Source organism: Dryobates pubescens, chromosome 1 (assembly GCF_014839835.1).
Source record: "Dryobates pubescens isolate bDryPub1 chromosome 1, bDryPub1.pri, whole genome shotgun sequence".
NCBI classification, from domain to species: Eukaryota; Metazoa; Chordata; class Aves; order Piciformes; family Picidae; genus Dryobates; species Dryobates pubescens.
The window spans coordinates 16,915,087-16,934,172 of record NC_071612.1 but is presented as its reverse complement, the minus strand read 5'-3'; the positions used below and the strand labels follow the sequence as shown (position 1 = coordinate 16,934,172).

Below are 19,086 nucleotides of genomic sequence, written 5' to 3'. Positions count from 1 at the left end.
TCACCATGAATGCTTAGCACTTTCAGTGCTCTCTGCTGTGTGGTTTCTGTTTTGTTAGTTGTATGTCCAGATTTTACTGATAAACTAAGAGTTTTATTTACTTCCAGAAATGGGAGGACAGTATTTATTTCAAAGTTTATTGCAAATACAAATATAATAAAACATTTTATCTATCAAGGTTCAAAGTCTGTGTTTCTTTTGAATTGCCTTACCTTAATAGCCTGGGCTTAAAGACCAACATTGGTTAAAGGAGCACAGATGTTTTATGGCTCCAACTAGAATTGCTACATCATTGATTCCATTGACATGCTGAGGAAGTTCTCACCCAGACTATTTGACAATCTGATTAAATCACTGACTTCTTTTAAACACTGAAGCAAAACAGAGCAACAGTGAATAAACAAGCTTTAAGCACTGCCCATGATAATAATTGTGCCTAACCAATGTGCAAGTGTCTGTTAAAAACACTCAAGGTTTCTTTGATAACTTCCCTCTTTGTACAGCCAAAGCCTCTTCCAGTTTCATATTAATATTTTGAAAATGTCTTTCTGCTCCTAGAATTCTCCGTGACTCCACCAGAAGAGCAGGGAGGCTGGAAGTTCCATACTGTAGTAAGGAAATAGAAGGCAACATTTTTTTAACCCTTGGGGGAAAAAAACAGAATCACTTAAATTTCTGTATTTTTTCCTCTGTCTGAAGTGGTACAACGTGACTTTTAAAACTGAAGAACAATCAGCACTAGATAGTCTCCTGAAATGGCAGCATTTCCCTTACACATGGCAGGCACATAGCATTGTCAACAGAAAACAGGACACCAGGTCATAAGCCACAGCAAAGGGAAGGAGTTCCAAGACTACATAAGAAGTTACTCTGGCCATGGAACAGAAGTACTGTTCTCAACATTAAATATCTTATGGAACAGACATGTATGTACCAGAGTCTCCCCCACCTTTGAACAGTAACAGAATAAAGAAACTGTTTTCTCACTGCTATTTTTTTTCTAATTCTGTAAAAGATGTTAGACCTGAGAACAACTACTATGCTTCTGAGTCCTTGGAATTCCTGGACATAGACAGCAAAGTATCAGAATCCTTTCTGTGAGACAAAGGGTGAGATACTGCAATACAGTTACAGCAATGATTCTCGAGTTGGTTTTTCAAAGGCAATTAACAAAATATTGCTATTTAATAAAAAGCTAAACATAAGAGAAATAGCCATCAGTGCTGGAAAAAAGGGGGGGCGGGGAAAGCAGAGGGGTGGGTGGTGTTGAGCCAGAACAGTTCAGAAACACATGCAAAATAGGTACTTACTACCACTTTTGCTTTTGGGTTTTCTTCTCTATAATCCAAACAGTCATGCTGTAGCTCTTTCAAATCAGTAACTAATTCAGTTGCTTGCCGCAAGGAGGATTTCCTTTCCTGTAGCTCTGCATATTCTCTTTGTAGTTGTACCAGCTGTGGTTCAGCTCTGAAAAACATCAAGGCTTTGAGGACTCTATCTGCTTGTTTATTGAATGAGTTACTGTGAACATCTTTCCTCTGAAGAAAACTCAAGGGAAAGGTTGGTCAGAAATACAAAGGTGTATGCTAGTACAGCTTCCAGTTTAATTAGAACTGGCATGTTATTTAAACAAGAGCAGGGGGGCAAATCCAGCAACCCCCAGCCCACTTTTTTCCACATCTCTCTGTTTCTGACAATACAGCCAGTCAAGCACCTAAGACAGTCACTCAAAAAGCTGAAGTACCTGGTGCTCTGCTTTGGTTCTTACACTGAAGAACACTGGGGATCCACAAAGCACCTATGCCTCTGCCTAAACAAACTGGAGGGCTAAACCCATTGAAACACCACTGCAAAAACTGAATGCAGACATCCACTTTCATTTAACATTGTGGCAGTAAAAAACACTTTTAAGACAATCAAAGAATTAAAACAAGAAATAAACAAATGTGAAGACAGCTTTCATCTGTGAGGGGATTCAAACCCTCACACTGAGGGATACCTCTATTTCTTAGAGTGAAGTTTGTCCATAATACTGCAAAGAAAAAAACAACCACCAACCACCAAACACTCTCATGGCTAGAGAGAAAGGGCTTTTTATCTGCCTTTGTAGACCCAAGCCCACAGTTCCCTACAGCATAAACTTCACTATAAAGCTTGTCACTAGTAAGCAAGTGGATTTTGGAAGAACTTACCTAAGAACATAATTTCTGTATCTAAATGGTAATCAAAAGTAATGCCAAGTTAAGAGAAGGGGAATTGTGTGGCCACAAGAGATGGAAGCAAACCATGTACTCGGAAGCTTCCCTGCCAAATTGCAAAGGTGAAAGACATCCTGTCATCTCAGAACCAAAAAAGCCCTCTTTACTGCCTTTGTAAATGTATGATCAATCCCCTATGCAATTCCAGTTGCAACGTGTTTTCCTTAGGAGGGATGGTCTGAAATAACATCCCCAGTAACTAGTTAGCTAAGAGACCTTGCAAAAAAAGACTATCTAGGCAACTGACATACAAAAAGAAGAGGTAATCCTGTACTTTTGTAAAAACAGAAAGCAACAGAGAGCACAAGCAGAGTTTCATCAAAATAAAATGAAATAACAACAGAAGCTACTTTCACTTCCGAGCTACAAAGTACCAGACTCCGTCAGTTCTTCAGGCTATTACTATATCTCATTAGAAACGTACCCAATCAGGTTTTCTCTGAGTTGGAACAGTTGCTGTCTCTTCTTTTTGATCTCTGCTATTACCTGAAACAGTGAGAAGAGTCTTTGAAACAGCTTCTGTGACTTCAAAGGCCAACAACTCAAATTTCATTGGCTTTTTTTTTCTTTGAGGTTTTACGCTTCTGATTCTGGGTGTGGAAAACTCCAAGATATCAGACTTTATAAACTGCCATAGCTGACATTTGTATTTCACACATTTTAGAGCTCTTTAAAGTGTGAAATTCTCATCTCCATCCAAAACTTCTCTTAAGGAACACTGGTTTTACAAGCATACCAAAGAAAGTTGTGACATTTTGAGCTGCACATGACCAATTGCAGCAGGTTTTTGTTTGTTTTTAAAATGCAGATGAAACCAGATATATGTTCAAGATGATTACTATAGCTAAGGCACTAAGCAGAATTAAGCTTTCTTTAATACAACACCAAAGTTAAAATAAAAGCCCAAAACTAATCATGAATTTACATCTAGGAACTACAAATCTGATTTTAAGCAACTGTATAAGAGGCAAAATAAGTATAAGCCTGAGCAGCAGTGAATGCTGGGTGTATTAAAATGTTCATTTTTTATGTGCAGAATAACTTACCCTATCATCTCAAATTAACAAGGCTTTAGCACACTAATTGCTACCTCCCAGAATTAGCTTTCTGTTGACTTTACTTGTTAAAAGCTCTTTTGTCACTGTAAAAAGTTTCTGGAAGATGTTCATCTTGGCAGAAGGTTTCTGGCAGGCAGTGCCTAACTTGCTCTTAAGGATCTCAGCCACAGGGCATCTACCTCTCTCCTGATGAAACCACCGCAGTGTTGTTCTGCCCTTACACTAGTTTCTCCCCGTGCCAACATTCCCCCTGTAGCATTTTCAGTTGACTACTACTCGCTCTTAATGAGCAGAGGAACTTTTACAGATTTAGGGAATGAAGCTCCCTGAGACTTCTCTCTTTTAAACTAAGCAATCCAATTCTGTCCTCACAGGTCACCATCTTTGCTGCTCTCCTGATTTTATATTCATCTATGTTTCTTGAAGGTTACCTCTCAATATTTAATTGGCTCTCCAGAGGCCTCACCAGGGCTCATTTAAAATGTAGAGAGACTTACACATCCTATCATGCATTCCTTCTTTTATGCCAGTATAGCAAGATACAGATGGAGTTTGCATTCCAACAAAGTTACATCTTGTCAAGAAAGCAAACCTCTGGTGGCTCCCTATCCCGTGTGTACAGTTGATTCTGTACACTTTCTTTGGGAATTATTTTATTTCTTCTAGTCCATTTCTTGAAGTGTCACTGCCCACCTCGGTATGATGTACAATCTAGTGATATGTATGTATTTACCTTAGCATTTTTTTTCTTCATATTCTTTAATTCCTGGGCTTCCATGATCTACAGCAGAAAAGAAGAATTACAGATTGACTATGGGCCTTGATTTCATCTCCATCCCCCTAAACACACGGTTGCAAGAATCACTTGGGAATAACATACAAAGCTGTTTATAAACCAAACCAAACCAAACCTGATTCAAAGGAAATTGCAGGTGTATTGGTTATGTATCAGTCAGAGGAAGACTGTTGCAAAAAATTAGTCATCTGGTACCAGTTAGAGTAAGTAATACTCCTTGTAGCAATTAGTGTAATATTACCTAGCTTAATTTTTCTATTAAAATATATAAATATAGTAATTTTAAAACTTGCTCATTCTAATGAATCATTAGAACTACAGTTTTAGTACTTATCCAGTATTTACCACAACTCCTGCAAAGTTTATCTTACTCATTGTAATTACTGAGAAGTAATCTCAGCGTTCCCAGCTAATCAACTTTGTACTGTTAGGTTCAAACTGTGAGTTAAAAAAGGGTGATTTTTCTCTGAACTGTGCTAGAGGCCCCTACAGAAAAGTTACTGAGATGCAGGATGAAGATGAAATCACCAACCTTCCAAAACTCTAGTCCATGAGCTTTTACAACAGTGTTTGACATAACTGTTTGCTCATCCAAATTACGCAGCTCTCCAGTTTTACTACATAATGCTTTAGATGTGACAAACTTCAGGATTATTAACTGGTTCCCTCTTCTCAAAAGCTGACAACTCCACAACATACTGGTATATATGACAGCAGTATTGCGTCTAAAAGCAATTCTCATAAGAGCCAGCAGAGGCAGCAAACCACAACCTGTGGTATCATAAAAGCCTCATGCAATATATGTATCAAGAAAATATAGACCCGTAGGCATTTTGACTCCAATGTAATATTCAGCTCTATAATCACTCCTATGAAGTTGATTTTATTCATGGTGTACTTACACGGTCAGTGATTTGGTCCTTGAGAGCAGAACAGAAGTCACTGATAGCTTTTCTGCAAATGCTTGATTCTATGCTTTGTCTAGAGAAGTTAGAGAGACAAAATAACTCTCTTGGTTTAGTAAAGGAGAAATCTCAACCAAAACCATTCATTGGAGTAATAAATAAACCCCAGTGCTAAGCAGTGAGCAGTTTAGCCAGATATGGCGACGACGGAGGTTCTTGGAATCAATACGGCTGACCAATAGGATCGGTACTGATCCTTTACTGTTCCAGTATTGCAGGCCTACGGCTCAGGCCTATGGTGAAAGCATGGCACAGCAAAGCATGGAAGGAGAGGAGACAGGACAGGCAGAAAAAGAAGAAGAGGTGCGTAGCAAGGAAACTGCTACAATTTATATAACCTCGGCATGCCTTGTTGGCATGGACTCATTGGTCCCCTATGAGTGACCACACATCACACTATTATAGATTATTGGTCCAGCTATGGATGACACGCGAGGTTTGTTGATGCAGGTGCATGTCCTGCTGTCCCAAGATAACTTACTATGTTTCTAGTTACAGTGCTGCAGGCACACCACTGTTTTGGCATACTGCTAGCTGGCTCTGCACTTATGCTGAGCATGGCCTACCACCATGTCAGGCTCTAGGCCTGCACTGCCAGATTGCTCACACCGCTCGCCGCTGGTGTTCCCACAGAGCAGCATAGGCAATTGCAGACCTTTCACATACTTGCAATAGCTTGACTTCTACATTGACAAATATCAAATCCCTGGAGAATACCTTAAGATCACATATGAAAAAAAAAGTTGTGTCACAGAAACCTAATGGTCATTAAAATAACATCAGAGTGTAACTATATACAATATTGCATTCCCTAAAGGACAAGCCATTAGCAAAAACACAGGTAATTTGTTTTTAAAACTGAGTAGTCAGCCACAGGAAAGAAAAACATTTACCTGTAATTTTCTGCTATCCTCTCAAATTCAGTGAGAACAACATCCAGTTCTGTAATATCTCTAGAAGATCTCTTCAGCTCTTTGGGACACCAAACCTGTACAGACAGTGGGCTCTCCACTGGAACAACAGAGTCAACATTAGGGACACACTCTAAATAAAAGTTATCCTGCCTGCTATTAAAATAACCATCTAGAAGTTGTGAGTGTTTTATATGAAACTTGGTAAGAGGGATATATAAATGATGTCATCTGACTTTGGCTGAGAAACTAGGACAGATTTATCTGGGAACACTTTAGAAATTGGATGAACAATCATGTACAACTTCTTGTATGTCATCATTTCAAGCAAGTTCAAGAGCATGTTAGTAAACTGATAAATGGCTCAGTGTACTGCAGACTTGTGCTGCAAAAGCTACTAGAACCAGGAGCTGTTGTGTACATTTTGTACCAAAGCTATAGGAGCTTCCAAAAATAGCTGTACACAAATATATGTTTAAATTTTGGTGTAAATGGTATTCTTAAGTAATTCCACAAACAGTTCAACCATGCTTCCTCACACACTTCTAAATGTAAATCTAGTACTTGAATGTAGCAGGGTACTGCTCAAAGGAAGCAAGATGACACCCAAGGAACAGTTTCTCTCCACCAAAAAATGCTACTGTCTTGAAGCTCCCTGCCTCAAACATCTTTATACTAACAGCTGTGCCTATACTGTAAGCCAGGGGCACTCCAAATTCTGCCCCACAGATGGTGTTCCAGGCTTCCAGAAGGTGGCATGTACTGCAGTTTCTCACAGCTCCATACTTATGGACCCAGGCTTCCCTCCAAAGGGAATCAGGTGGCATGGAGGGGATAATGCACAGTTACGCTCTACCCCTTCAGGAGAGTAAACCACAAGTCCAGGGATGCAAACCATGGGGGTCAAAGCTGTGTGGCACACTAGTCCCTTAATTTAATAATTGTTAATGAGTGTATATAGCAAAACTGAAACTAAAATCACCCATTTCTAGAAGCAGTATGTTGCTACATGCAAGAAACAAAACCTGTGAGTTATGGGAAAACATTCATCTTGAATAAGGAAAAGCTCTACAGAAGTTCTGAAAAGTTTGCTTTACCAGAAGGGTCTGATGTGCTCTCTGAAGTTCTCTTCTTTTTCACTTGAACTTGAGTAGTGTTCAGAGCCTTATAATAGAATCATAATAGAACAAACCAGGTTGGAAGAGACCTTCAAAATCATCGCATCCAACCCATCAACCAATCCAACCCACCTAAACAACTAACCCATGGCACCAAGCACCCCATCAAGTCTCCTCCTGAACACCTCCAATGATGGTGACTCCACCACCTCCCTGGGCAGCCCATTCCAATGGGCAATCACTCTCTCTGTACAGAACTTCTTCTTAACATCCAACCTAAACCTCCCCTGGCGCAGCCTGAGACTGCATCCTCCTTCTGTGACATAAAAAGTAGATTAACTTCCAAAAAAAGGCCTACATTTGCTCACTTAGAATTCTGAGAGATGGCAATTAGGCAGAATGCAGGAAAGCATTTCCTGACTGACAGGTCAGTAACATTTACTTGGGCCTCTTTTACCAGAATGTGGCCGTTTGACGCTGTGCCTCTAAGGAAGGGGCACACTGGCTAAATGTTTGTAAAATATTTTGGTTTTCTAAACGAATTTCATTGGTAGGATTGTGGGAGGAGAGATTGGACCCAGGGGAGTTGGGAACTTTCTCTCAGTCTTCCTTCCTTCGCTGTCCCTTTCGGCTGGATCTGCTTCTGGGATTCTGGCCAACTAAGATAAGATACTAACTCCTGTGCAAGGCCTTTCTTCCTTTCCTGCCCTGTTAACCGTCCTCGTCTCTTCTTCTACCTCTTTGGGGGAGAAGGGAGGTAGGGGGGTGAAGGGGGCACAGGGGGAAGCCCCCTCTGTGGGGGGTCTGGTTTCTGGTTGAGTTCATTTGCTGTATATTCCTGTATATACTGTAAAATACCTGTGTTTGTTGTGTTACATAGAATCTGTTTCCTTGTAAAATATACTCTCATTTCTCCGACTGGGTTTAGCCGTGGTTTCTTTCTCAGTGGGGGAGGGAAAGCAGAGCCTTTCCTTTCAAACCACCACGCACTCTTTTTTTATTGGCTCACCAACGTGGGGCCGGGTAATTAAGTAATTAAGTTGATTTATTGCTTGTCTCAGCCGGAGAAACAAAATGAAGGTGCTCTGGGTTTTAGAACGTTTATTCTTCTCGTTCTGTGGCATGTTGGTCTACCGGTACTGCATCGGGTTGATGTTAGACCAGATAGGTAAATATTTAATGCGTAAAATCTATTTGTGGTTTATGCATAGGATCCAGCTGCTGTATAAACACTGTTTGGGTTTTTTTCGGCTCACTAATTACGGCAATAGAACGTCTTCCACTTTGCCGATCGAGATAAGGGAGTTTAACACTTCAGGAGGTCAAAGAGTAACTTTAAGTGCTGGCTGGGATCTTAAGGTGATTTATTTGACGGGTGTAATCCTGCTGTTGCTGATAATTATTGTGTGTCTGCTGTGGGCTCTATATATAGAGAAAAAGGTTTCTCGACCATGCTTTGTGATTAAGCAAAAATCTAGGAAGCGTAGGCGTTCCTCTAAATCTGCCCCAGAGTCCTCGAGTGACGAGGAAGGGGCTGCGTCAGTTAGAAAAATAGCAAAACCTATTGGCAAAGCAGCCTTAAATGCTCCACTCTATGACTTTGGCAAGCAGCCAGGGGCGGCTCCCATTCCCAAGATGGCGACCGGTAGTGAGGCAATGTCATTTCCGTCCGCCATGACAGGACCGGAAGGGGCCCCCACGGCGGCTGATTTAGATCAGGACCTGTCAGCTTCTATCAGGATGGCTGTAAATTCAAACACAGCTCCAGTTAAACAAGTAGCAGTCTTAAAGACCAGAGGTGGAAAGGCCAAAGCTGATCCAGGAGCTAGTGGAGCTAATGGAGGAGAAGAGCAGGAGACTGATCCTGGTGAGGGAACCTCTGCTAGGAAAGTGCCTGCTGAAGATGAGGAGAAGATTTGTCTTAGAGATATAGCTGAGTTATTGAGATCATCACAGGATGGAGATGCAGCTAAGACAGCAGCTGGCAGTGGCGCTTTTCAGCTTAAAGAGGTCCTTAGGAGAGTGACAGCAGGATTATGGGGACAAAAGGTGCAGGAAGATGTGATAGATGGAGAGCAAGATGACATCACCGAATGCTCGTCACCGAGGGAGGAGATTCGCAATGTCCGCAAAGATTACCTCAGAGCAGATAAGGAACCCATCCTATCTTGGCTTGCTAGGTGTTATGATACAGGTGCTCCAGCTCTAATAGTTGGAGACAAGTCAGCAGCTCAGCTAGGAACTCTCTCAAAGGATAATGGAATAGACAGACATCTAGCCAGGATTCTCGGTAAGGTTAATCTGTGGATACGCCTTTTAATGGCGGTTTCCCTGAGATACCCTTCCCGAGATGATCTTCCATGGAATCCTAAGCCCTGGACTACCATAGATGAGGGAATTAAGCGTCTGAGAGAGTTTGCCATTAGAGAGATACTCTATGGTGACCATGATACTCTGAATCCTGATGACATTCCTGTGGCAGCTGGTCTTGCTAAAAAGCTCATCAAACTTGCTCCTTCCAATTATGCAAACATTTTGGCAAGCAGAATTGTGGCAAGAAATTATGGTGGAGATCCTCCTACGGTTGGCCAATTCACTGATCAACTAAGACAATTGGATGATAGCATGACACGTGTTTCTTTGGTTTCAGCCATTAAAGCTCTGTCTAGTGAGATAAAGGATTGCATGAGAGAGCTGAAGGATGAAATCAAAGATTCCATATGCCAATTGGCACAAAGAGATGATTCCAATTCTTCCTCCAGGTGGGTGCAGGTTTCAGCTGTGAGGAATAGACATCCTCCAAGGAGGTCATTCCAAAACAGGCCAAACCAAAACAGACCACCAAGGCAATCACGTAGGACCATTTGGATAATTCTACGTGATCAGTTTGGTGAGAACATGAACAGGTGGGATGGCCAACCAACTTCTAATCTTTTCAGGAGACTGAGGGAACTGCAAAGTGGCAGAACCCAGGGTAGCAATACCAGAAGGGTAGCTGTTACTTCCACAGTTCCCCAGGACAACAATGACAGCTCCAACAGTGACTCCAGTTCTAACACTGCACAGTGTGCTCGTTGCACCTGTGGAAATGTTCCCCACAATTAGGGGTGCCCTGCCTCCCGCCAGGGGGAGGAAAGGGATAATGGAGATAACAGAATCTATTGGGATGTGTACATCCAGTGGCCTGGCACTTCACACTTTCGGAAGTACAGGGCCTTGGTTGACACAGGAGCTCAGTGCACCATATTGCCATCAAATTATCAGGGATCAGAGTCCATAACTATTCTGGGAGTCACTGGTGGATCTCAAGAGTTAAGTAAAGTAGAGGTTAATATAAGTTTAACTGGTAAGCAGTGGAAAAAGCATACAGTTGTGACCGGACCTGATGCACCTTGTATTTTGGGAATTGATTTTCTGAGAGAAGGGCGTTTCAAGGACCCTAAAGGTTACAAATGGGCTTTTGGAGTAGCTTCTGTAGAAATTGATGGACAAAAGCTGAAGCTGTCTGCTAGACCTGAACTCTCTGATGAATCTGCAGTTGTGGGACAACACAAGATTCAGGACATTAAGTTGCCGGTTGCTTCTCAGACTGTGCATCACAGACAATACAGAACCAACCGTGACTCTTTGTTGCCCATTCAGAATCTGATTCGTCAGCTGGAGAGTCAGAAAGTCATCAGCAAAACTCATTCACCTTTCAACAGTCCAGTGTGGCCTGTGCGAAAGCCGAATGGAGACTGGCGTCTGACAGTGGACTACCGAGCCCTGAATGAAGTAACTCCGCCTATGAGTGCAGCAGTACCAGACATGATGGAACTCCAGTATGAGCTGGAATCCAAAGAGGCCAAATGGTATGCTACCATAGACATTGCTAATGCATTCTTCTCTATTCCCATAGCAGAGGAGTGCAGGCCTCAGTTTGCTTTCACCTGGAGAGGAATCCAGTACACTTTCAACAGACTGCCAATGGGCTGGATCCACAGCTCCAGCATCTGTCATGCAGTGATCCACGATGCTCTGGAGGAAGGTGGTGCTCCAGAACACATCCAGTTCATTGATGATATCATCGTCTGGGGTAAAACTGCTGAGGAAGTCTTTGAGAAAGGTAACAAAATCATGGACATTCTTCTGAATGCAGGTTTTGCCATCAAGAGAGACAAAGTGAAAGGTCCTACCACAGAGATCCAGTTTCTGGGAGTGCAGTGGCAGGATGGACGCCGACACATTCCAGTGGATGTGGTAAATAGAGTCTCTACCATGGCAAATCCCACCAACAAGCAAGAAACTCTACGTTTCTTGGGGATAGTGGGATTTTGGAGACTACACATTCCTGGATACAGTCAGATTGTGAAACCTCTGTATGATGTGACTCGAAAGAGGAACAGTTTCCACTGGGGACCTGAACAGCAAGCAGCCTTTGACCAGATAAAGCAAGAAGTGGTACAAGCAGTGGGTCTGGGACCTGTCCGAGATGGTCCAGACATTAGGAACATTTTGTACACGGCTGCAGGTGACAATGGTCCAACCTGGTGCTTGTGGCAAAAAGCTCCAGGTGAGACACGTGGACGACCTCTTGGTTTCTGGAGTCGAGGTTACAGAGGTTCAGAGGCTAATTACACTCCAACAGAGAAAGAGATTCTAGCTGCCTATGAAGGAGTGAAAGCAGCTTCTGAAGTGATTGGAACTGAATCACAACTTCTCTTAGCTCCCAGATTACCAGTTTTGAATTGGATGTTCAAAGGCAAGGGTTCCACACCACATCATGCTACAGATTCCACCTGGTCTAAGTGGATGGCTCTGATAACACAGAGAGCTCGAATGGGAAATCTTGAAAGACCTGGTCTGGTGGAGGTGATCTCAAGTTGGCCTGAAGGTACCAACTGTGCTAAACCTCCAGAGGAGAGAGTAACTCGTGCTGAGGAAGCTCCTCCTTACAATGACCTTTCTGATGATGAGAAGAAATATGCTTTGTTCACAGATGGTTCCTGTCGTCTCGTCGGGAACAAGCGAAGGTGGAAGTCTGCAGTGTGGAGTCCAACACGCCGAGTTGCAGAGGCGAAGGATGGAGAAGGAGAATCCAGTCAGTTTGCAGAGGTAAAAGCTGTCCAGCTAGCTCTCGACGTAGCTGAACGTGAGAGATGGCCAAAGCTTTATCTCTACACCGACTCATGGATGGTAGCCAATGCTCTATGGGGTTGGCTAAAGAACTGGAAGAAGAATGGTTGGCAGAGGAAAGGAAAACCCATCTGGGCAGCCGACCTGTGGCAAGACATTGCTGATCGAATCGAGAGAATTCCAGTGAAAGTGAGACACATTGATGCTCACATTCCTAAGAGCAAAGCTACTGAGGAACAGCGGCACAACCACCAGGCAGATTTAGCTGCAAGAGTTTCTCAAGTAGACAAGGACTCTGAACTTGATCTCGACTGGAAACACCGAGGTGAGATATTCTTAGCTCGGTGGGCTCACGATTCATCAGGACATCAAGGCAGAGATGCAACATACCAATGGGCTCGTGACAGATCCATAGACATTTCCATGGATGCTATCACACAAGTCATCCATGACTGTGACATTTGTGCTGCTATTAAGCAGGCAAAGCGAATTAAGCCCTTGTGGTATGGTGACAGATGGTCCAAGTACAGGTATGGTGAAGCTTGGCAGATTGACTACATCACTCTACCACGTTCTCGTTCTGGTAAGCAGTACGTGCTTACTATGGTAGAGGCAAACACCGGATGGCTGGAAACTTATGCAGTTCCACATGCAACTGCACGCAACACCATTCTCGGTCTGGAGAGACAGATCCTGTGGAGACACGGAACTCCAGAGAGGATTGAGTCAGACAACGGAACTCACTTCAAGAACAACCTTGTAAAGAGCTGGGCAAAAGAGCACGGTATTGAGTGGATTTTCCATATTCCTTACTATGCACCAGCTGCAGGGAAGATTGAACGCTACAACGGTTTGTTGAAGACCACTCTCAAAGCCATGGGAGGTGGATCTTTGAAAAACTGGGAGAAACATTTAGCACAAGCAACCTGGCTGGTGAATAGTAGAGGTTCAGTGAACCGAGCTGGACCGGCACATTCAGATCTGCTACGGAGAGTAGAAGGTGATAGAGTTCCTGTTGTTAGAGAAAAGAATTTGTTAGGTAAAACTGTTTGGGTATTTTCACCCTCGGGAGAGGCTAAACCTGTCCGAGGGGTGGTTTCAGCAGAAGGTCCGGGTCACACTTATTGGGTAATGCAGGAGAATGGTCAAATTCAGTGTATTCCACAACGAAATTTAACTTTAGCTGAAAGAGCTTAATTTCAGACTATTGTATAGCTACAACGCGCCCAAAGGAAGAATCCCTGAGGAATCTATAGTGCACGAACCCTGAGAGCCCTGAGTCAACTGAGAGTCCCTGTGTTCCTGTTTGCCTTTTCTTCACTTCGTCTACAGAGAGACAAGCTGGTTTCCATTTTCTTATTTCCTGACTTGTTTGGACTTCTGAATCATCTACATCTGAGTGTAGCCGGAACGGACTATGAACTTTGCTCACGAACTGTAAATATTGTTTCCGATTGGATGGACAGTGCGAACGACCAATGAAATTGTTTAGAAGGGGTGGATTGTGGCCGTTTGACGCTGTGCCTCTAAGGAAGGGGCACACTGGCTAAATGTTTGTAAAATATTTTGGTTTTCTAAACGAATTTCATTGGTAGGATTGTGGGAGGAGAGATTGGACCCAGGGGAGTTGGGAACTTTCTCTCAGTCTTCCTTCCTTCGCTGTCCCTTTCGGCTGGATCTGCTTCTGGGATTCTGGCCAACTAAGATAAGATACTAACTCCTGTGCAAGGCCTTTCTTCCTTTCCTGCCCTGTTAACCGTCCTCGTCTCTTCTTCTACCTCTTTGGGGGAGAAGGGAGGTAGGGGGGTGAAGGGGGCACAGGGGGAAGCCCCCTCTGTGGGGGGTCTGGTTTCTGGTTGAGTTCATTTGCTGTATATTCCTGTATATACTGTAAAATACCTGTGTTTGTTGTGTTACATAGAATCTGTTTCCTTGTAAAATATACTCTCATTTCTCCGACTGGGTTTAGCCGTGGTTTCTTTCTCAGTGGGGGAGGGAAAGCAGAGCCTTTCCTTTCAAACCACCACACAGAATGACAGCACAGAGGCTGAGTCCATACTGACAAACTGACCTGCCAGCCACTGGCTGAGCAGTGGGAGTAGAAACGTTTTAAGGAGCACAGGGACCTGCAGTTCAGTAGTCACTGCCCAGTATTAACAGTTCTCTGACCAACAGCACTTTCCTCTTCACCCACATTCTGTCCCAGTTCTTTGACACCAGTAGCTCTTCTGTAAGAGTGCAGTTTACTGACAAAAGATTACCACTGTATTGAATTTTATAATGTGATTTTTGACAATTCCAATAAATTTTGATAGGCAAAAAGCTTTTATACAAACCACTACCACATAGCTTCTTTTATCACAGGCCTGCTTTCTCAAGTCTGCAGAGTTAATTTCCTCTGTATGCCTGGAAGCTAAAATGGGCCCAAACCATTTCACATTAATTGTGGTCAAAGTGCAGAAAAACACTGAATCAAAACTGAGTGGGTTTTTATTAAACTCTAATGTATACTCATAATGGAGTATAATGCAGGCATGACATTAAATTGACTGCTAATACTCGCCCACCTTTTTCTGTACCACGTTCTCCTTAGTGGGTGTATCTTCAGGACCAGATGTGTGGGTTTTCTGAACATCACCATCAGGTATTTTTGAGCAACGCATTTTTTTACTAGGAAAGGAAAAATACCCACATGTAAACCCACTATGCAGTGAGTATTAAGAGCTACTAGTTACTTAGCTTGAACAACTAAGTTTTAAATAGAATGAATCACTTAGAGATAAAAAGCTGTGAGCATTAGCATGTTGCTTAGCTTTACTCTCTCAGCACGAGACCTGCTGAAGCCTTAGGCCACAAGCTGTGAACTTTCACTAGGGTTTACTGAACTGTACTTAAGAGAATAGAATAGAATAAACCAGGTTGGAAAAGACCTTTGAGATCATCAAGTCCAACCTATCACCCAACGCTATCTAATCAACTAAACCATGGCAGCAAGCACCCCATCCAGTCTCTTCCTAAACACCTCCAGTGATGGTGACTCCACCACCTCCCTGGGCAGCCCATGCCAATGGCTAATCACTCTTTCTGTGACTTCTTAGTCAAACACCAGCATAAATCAAAAAATAAGGAAGCTTCAAGGCCACAACCATCAACATCAGTTGCAACTAGTCAAGATAATGGCCTGCTGCTTGGAGACAGTGAAGGAGTCCAAAAAGGAGTCAGGTGTTGGAGGATCTCAGACCGGAATCACCAGGGGGACCAAAGGGCATGTGAAAGGCACGTGAAGATCACATGAAAGGTTGAATGCAGTGTCTGTAAGGGTATAAATGCTAATGGATTTCTTTGTTCAGGTTCCCTCTTTGGAAGCACCCAGCTCAAGCTGACCTGCACAGCAATTTAGAAACCCATTACTAACCAACCACTGGGATAGTGACATTGTATTGAGCAGAAACCTCAAAACAGAAACAAAATTATTATTGAGGCTATTTTAGCAGAAATGGAGAAGGCTTTCTAGGTGGGGGGTGGGGTGTTGGAACTAAAACCCAAACCACACCACCACACACAAAAACCTGCAAACCCTCTCAAACACACTCTTACACAAGCACTGTTACTGTCTCGCTATTACATTCAACAGCTACTTCAGATTTTAAACAAATTTAACAAATGAGAAATATACTAAAATTTTCATTAAAAGGTTCTGTAACTAATTTTCTTTGCTACATATAATTTAACTGGCTTTCACGATTTTTCAGTTTTCCCACTTCTTAACTTGAGACAGCAGCATTTGGAGAACTAACCTTTTTTCTGCACGTTTCCTCAGTGGTGCTGAAGCACGACCAAGCGACTCACTGTCTGAATGCTCCTCTCCATAAGCATCTACAGCAGTACTGTGCAATGGGTGATCTATGAAGAACAGAAAATAAGCTGCATGAAAATTGTTTCCCATCTGATCGGGCAAAGAGCATGGACATGCTAGCACTGTCTGCCATTAGATGTTTAGTTAAGAGTATTTGTGGTTTGTTCACTAGCACAAAGGAAGTCTTATTAAAAGTATCATTTCAGGATTAGGAAAAAAAAAATCCATACAGTTAGAAGTGTCATGGTTTCTGTACTCATCCTCCTTTACAAACTGAAACCACAAGGACAGGAAAGCTCAGTACATACATATGGCATAGAACAAGCGAAATATCTTGTATGTCATTTAAAGTCTCTCCTTCCTATGGCACACACCAAGCTCCTCCACCTTTAAACAATTGCTTTCCAAATTTTAGGGTTTATTTAATATGTAACATGGATGTTTAGCAGTTACATCCGCTACAGGACTCTTGCAAATATTGAAAGTAGCTATGAAAATGGATTAGAACTCTCAAAACTTTATGGGTTTAGTACACCTTCCATAATATAAATTTCTCTCTTCAAGCACACTGCCACAAAAATTCAGTGTGAGCTTACACTGGAGTTAGTGAGCATCCTTTTTGCAGTTTTAATACATGCTACAGAAGTGAAGAAGAGCTTTCCACTTTCCAGCCTTTCCCTTATGACAACCTTTTTACTATATTGGTCTTTAAAGTTCATTTTCAATGCTATTTCTATTAGTTACATGTGTATCCCTACAATTTTCTCAGAGTACTAACTATTACAGATGAGAAATAGCTCTAAGCACTTTCTCTACAACTCCTATATGACCTATATTTAATAAGAGGACTTGACACAGGGGCATCTACACTGACTGAACTGTGATATGATGCTATTCTATCTAAACGGATTCTCTTCCAGTATACACTGCACAAATCCTGTGTGAAACATGACAGTAGTTTTAATGCCTGTATTTTTCCACTGACTTTACTTCCACGTAGTATGGCACTATACCTGTGACTTCCTAAATGACAGAAAATGACACCAACCTCAAAAAACAGCTGTCACTCCTGGCCATAACTTTCTCTGGCAAAGAAATAACACCATTACCTAGGTAAGAACTGAAACATCTTGCCCATATGGTTTATTCATGAAAATCATTGATTAAAGGACATTTAGGTTAATACTAACCAAAGGAATCGCTAAGTTCCTCAAGCTGACCTGCTTCTGCCACCTTCAGTATCGTTGAGACATCTGGCTCCTCAAGTGGTGGTAATTTCTGAGGGTGGGAGTTGGTGCTGTGTCTCTAGATGGGTATGAAATTAACAACTAGTTCATCAGGGTTTCGAGTGTAAACCGGATTAAATGTGACAATGAATTTCAAGAATGTATGACTAGAAATACATTTCATCAGGACTCGAGGACTAAGCTACAATATCAAGTATTTGAAGTGTAGGGGTTTTTTTTCATCTAAGAGAAGGGACAGTATAAACCTGATATATGCTTCTATTTGATACCACACAGTAGTACAAGCTTCATCATAGTTTATAAAACCGTGTCTCAGTTTAGAAATCTCCTAACAGTCTAATACCTGGTTTCTATATGTGGCCTTTTTCTTCTCAGGTGTTAGGATATTTCTCCTTTTATCCCTACATTACATAATTATTTTCACTTAATTAAAAGAAAATAAAGCCATAACCTGATTTTGTGTAAGAAGTGGAATTTATAAAGCAAGTATTGTACAGGCACTTCAGTAAAGCAGAAGGGTAGAGCAGAATGACACTACTTTGTGAAATATTTGTAAATAATATATATTTTTAGATAGATAGATATAAAAAATTGTAAATGTAAAGTGTGGGATTGAATTTCCTCACTGCTTTGCGTGTGTGCCGGGAAAGAGAATTATAACCAGAACACACTGACTTATTAAGCTTTTAACTCTACCAGCACTTAGCAATGCCTCACAAGTTTTGTTATGGTACCAAATATTGACACGTCAACTATTCCCTCTATAAACTCATCTCTCCAAACAAGCCTGCTTTCAGACTTTTGCCTGTTCAAAAGTCACTGGTCCATCTTGCCTGATGATGCACTTACTCTTGAAAGAAAAAAACCAAGAATACCTACATGGAACTACCTCCCTATTTCAAGACTGCAACAGCAAGGCCTGTACCACACAGTGCCCGACCAAGCCCCAAGTTAAAACACTTTAACTTTAGGGGTTGGAAGGGAGTTTGAAAGATCACCTAGTCCCACTCCCCTGCCAGAGCAGGATCACCTACGGCAGGTCACAGAGGAACACATCCAGGTGGGTTTTGAATGTCTCCACAGAAGACACCACACCCTCGCATCCACTGAAGCGAATGCCCTGCACGCACAGTAAAGCAAGAGAACACTTGCTGGCTTAATTCTGCTCAGCCCAGCGAACGTTACCTTTACTTTTTTTCCAGAATGGCTTCTCTTCGTTTCCTTCTTTGAGGACATTTCACTGTTCAGTATATGCTGCTGAACACACAAGTGAGGATAAAGTTACCGAAAAGTTGTCCGCGATACAATTGTGCTTTCTCTGCCTCAGTACCTGGGAAAGAGCGAGAAGCCTCGGTTAACTCGACGTTATTAGGTGCAACTCACTTCCCAAACAGTAAAACTCGCTGTGACCGGGCCAGGCTTACGCAGCCCGTGAAGTTCGCAACCAGGATCCTGTACAGGCAAGATAAAGCAAGACAACGCATAACGCTACTTACACCTTCATTTCTTCTCTGCCGCTGCCTGTAGCAGACCCTAGGCCCCCTGCACCATCCGAGCGCCAGGAACCCAAAGCGGCGCGGCGCAGCTCCCGCCGCCCCGGCAGCCAAAAGGCGGGAGGCGGTCCCGCCTCGCGCTGCCCAAGCGCCTCCGCAAAGGACAGCAGCAGCCCTCGCCCCGGCCCGGCCGCCTCAGGGAGCCCAGCCGCCGACCGCGGCGCTGCCTTCCCGCCGCAATTCCAAACGGGTGGAAAGGGGCGGTGGAA

At 42.7% G+C, this 19,086-nt stretch overlaps 1 protein-coding gene across 1 annotated transcript; it reads right to left on the bottom strand.

The window, feature by feature from the left end:
• Window positions 1–183: 183 nt before the first annotated feature.
• Window positions 184–18,651, bottom strand: CENPU (centromere protein U). Its single transcript, XM_009910878.2, has 11 exons — window positions 18,510–18,651; window positions 17,268–17,382; window positions 16,019–16,124; window positions 14,789–14,891; window positions 7,086–7,152; window positions 5,971–6,088; window positions 5,015–5,093; window positions 4,050–4,097; window positions 2,683–2,744; window positions 1,311–1,467; window positions 184–606 (listed from the first exon to the last, which is right to left on the bottom strand). Exons 1-11 carry the CDS (start codon window positions 18,558–18,560, stop codon window positions 469–471), a joined length of 1,044 nt encoding a protein of 347 aa, XP_009909180.2. The 5' UTR covers window positions 18,561–18,651; the 3' UTR covers window positions 184–468.
• Window positions 18,652–19,086: the final 435 nt, after the last annotated feature.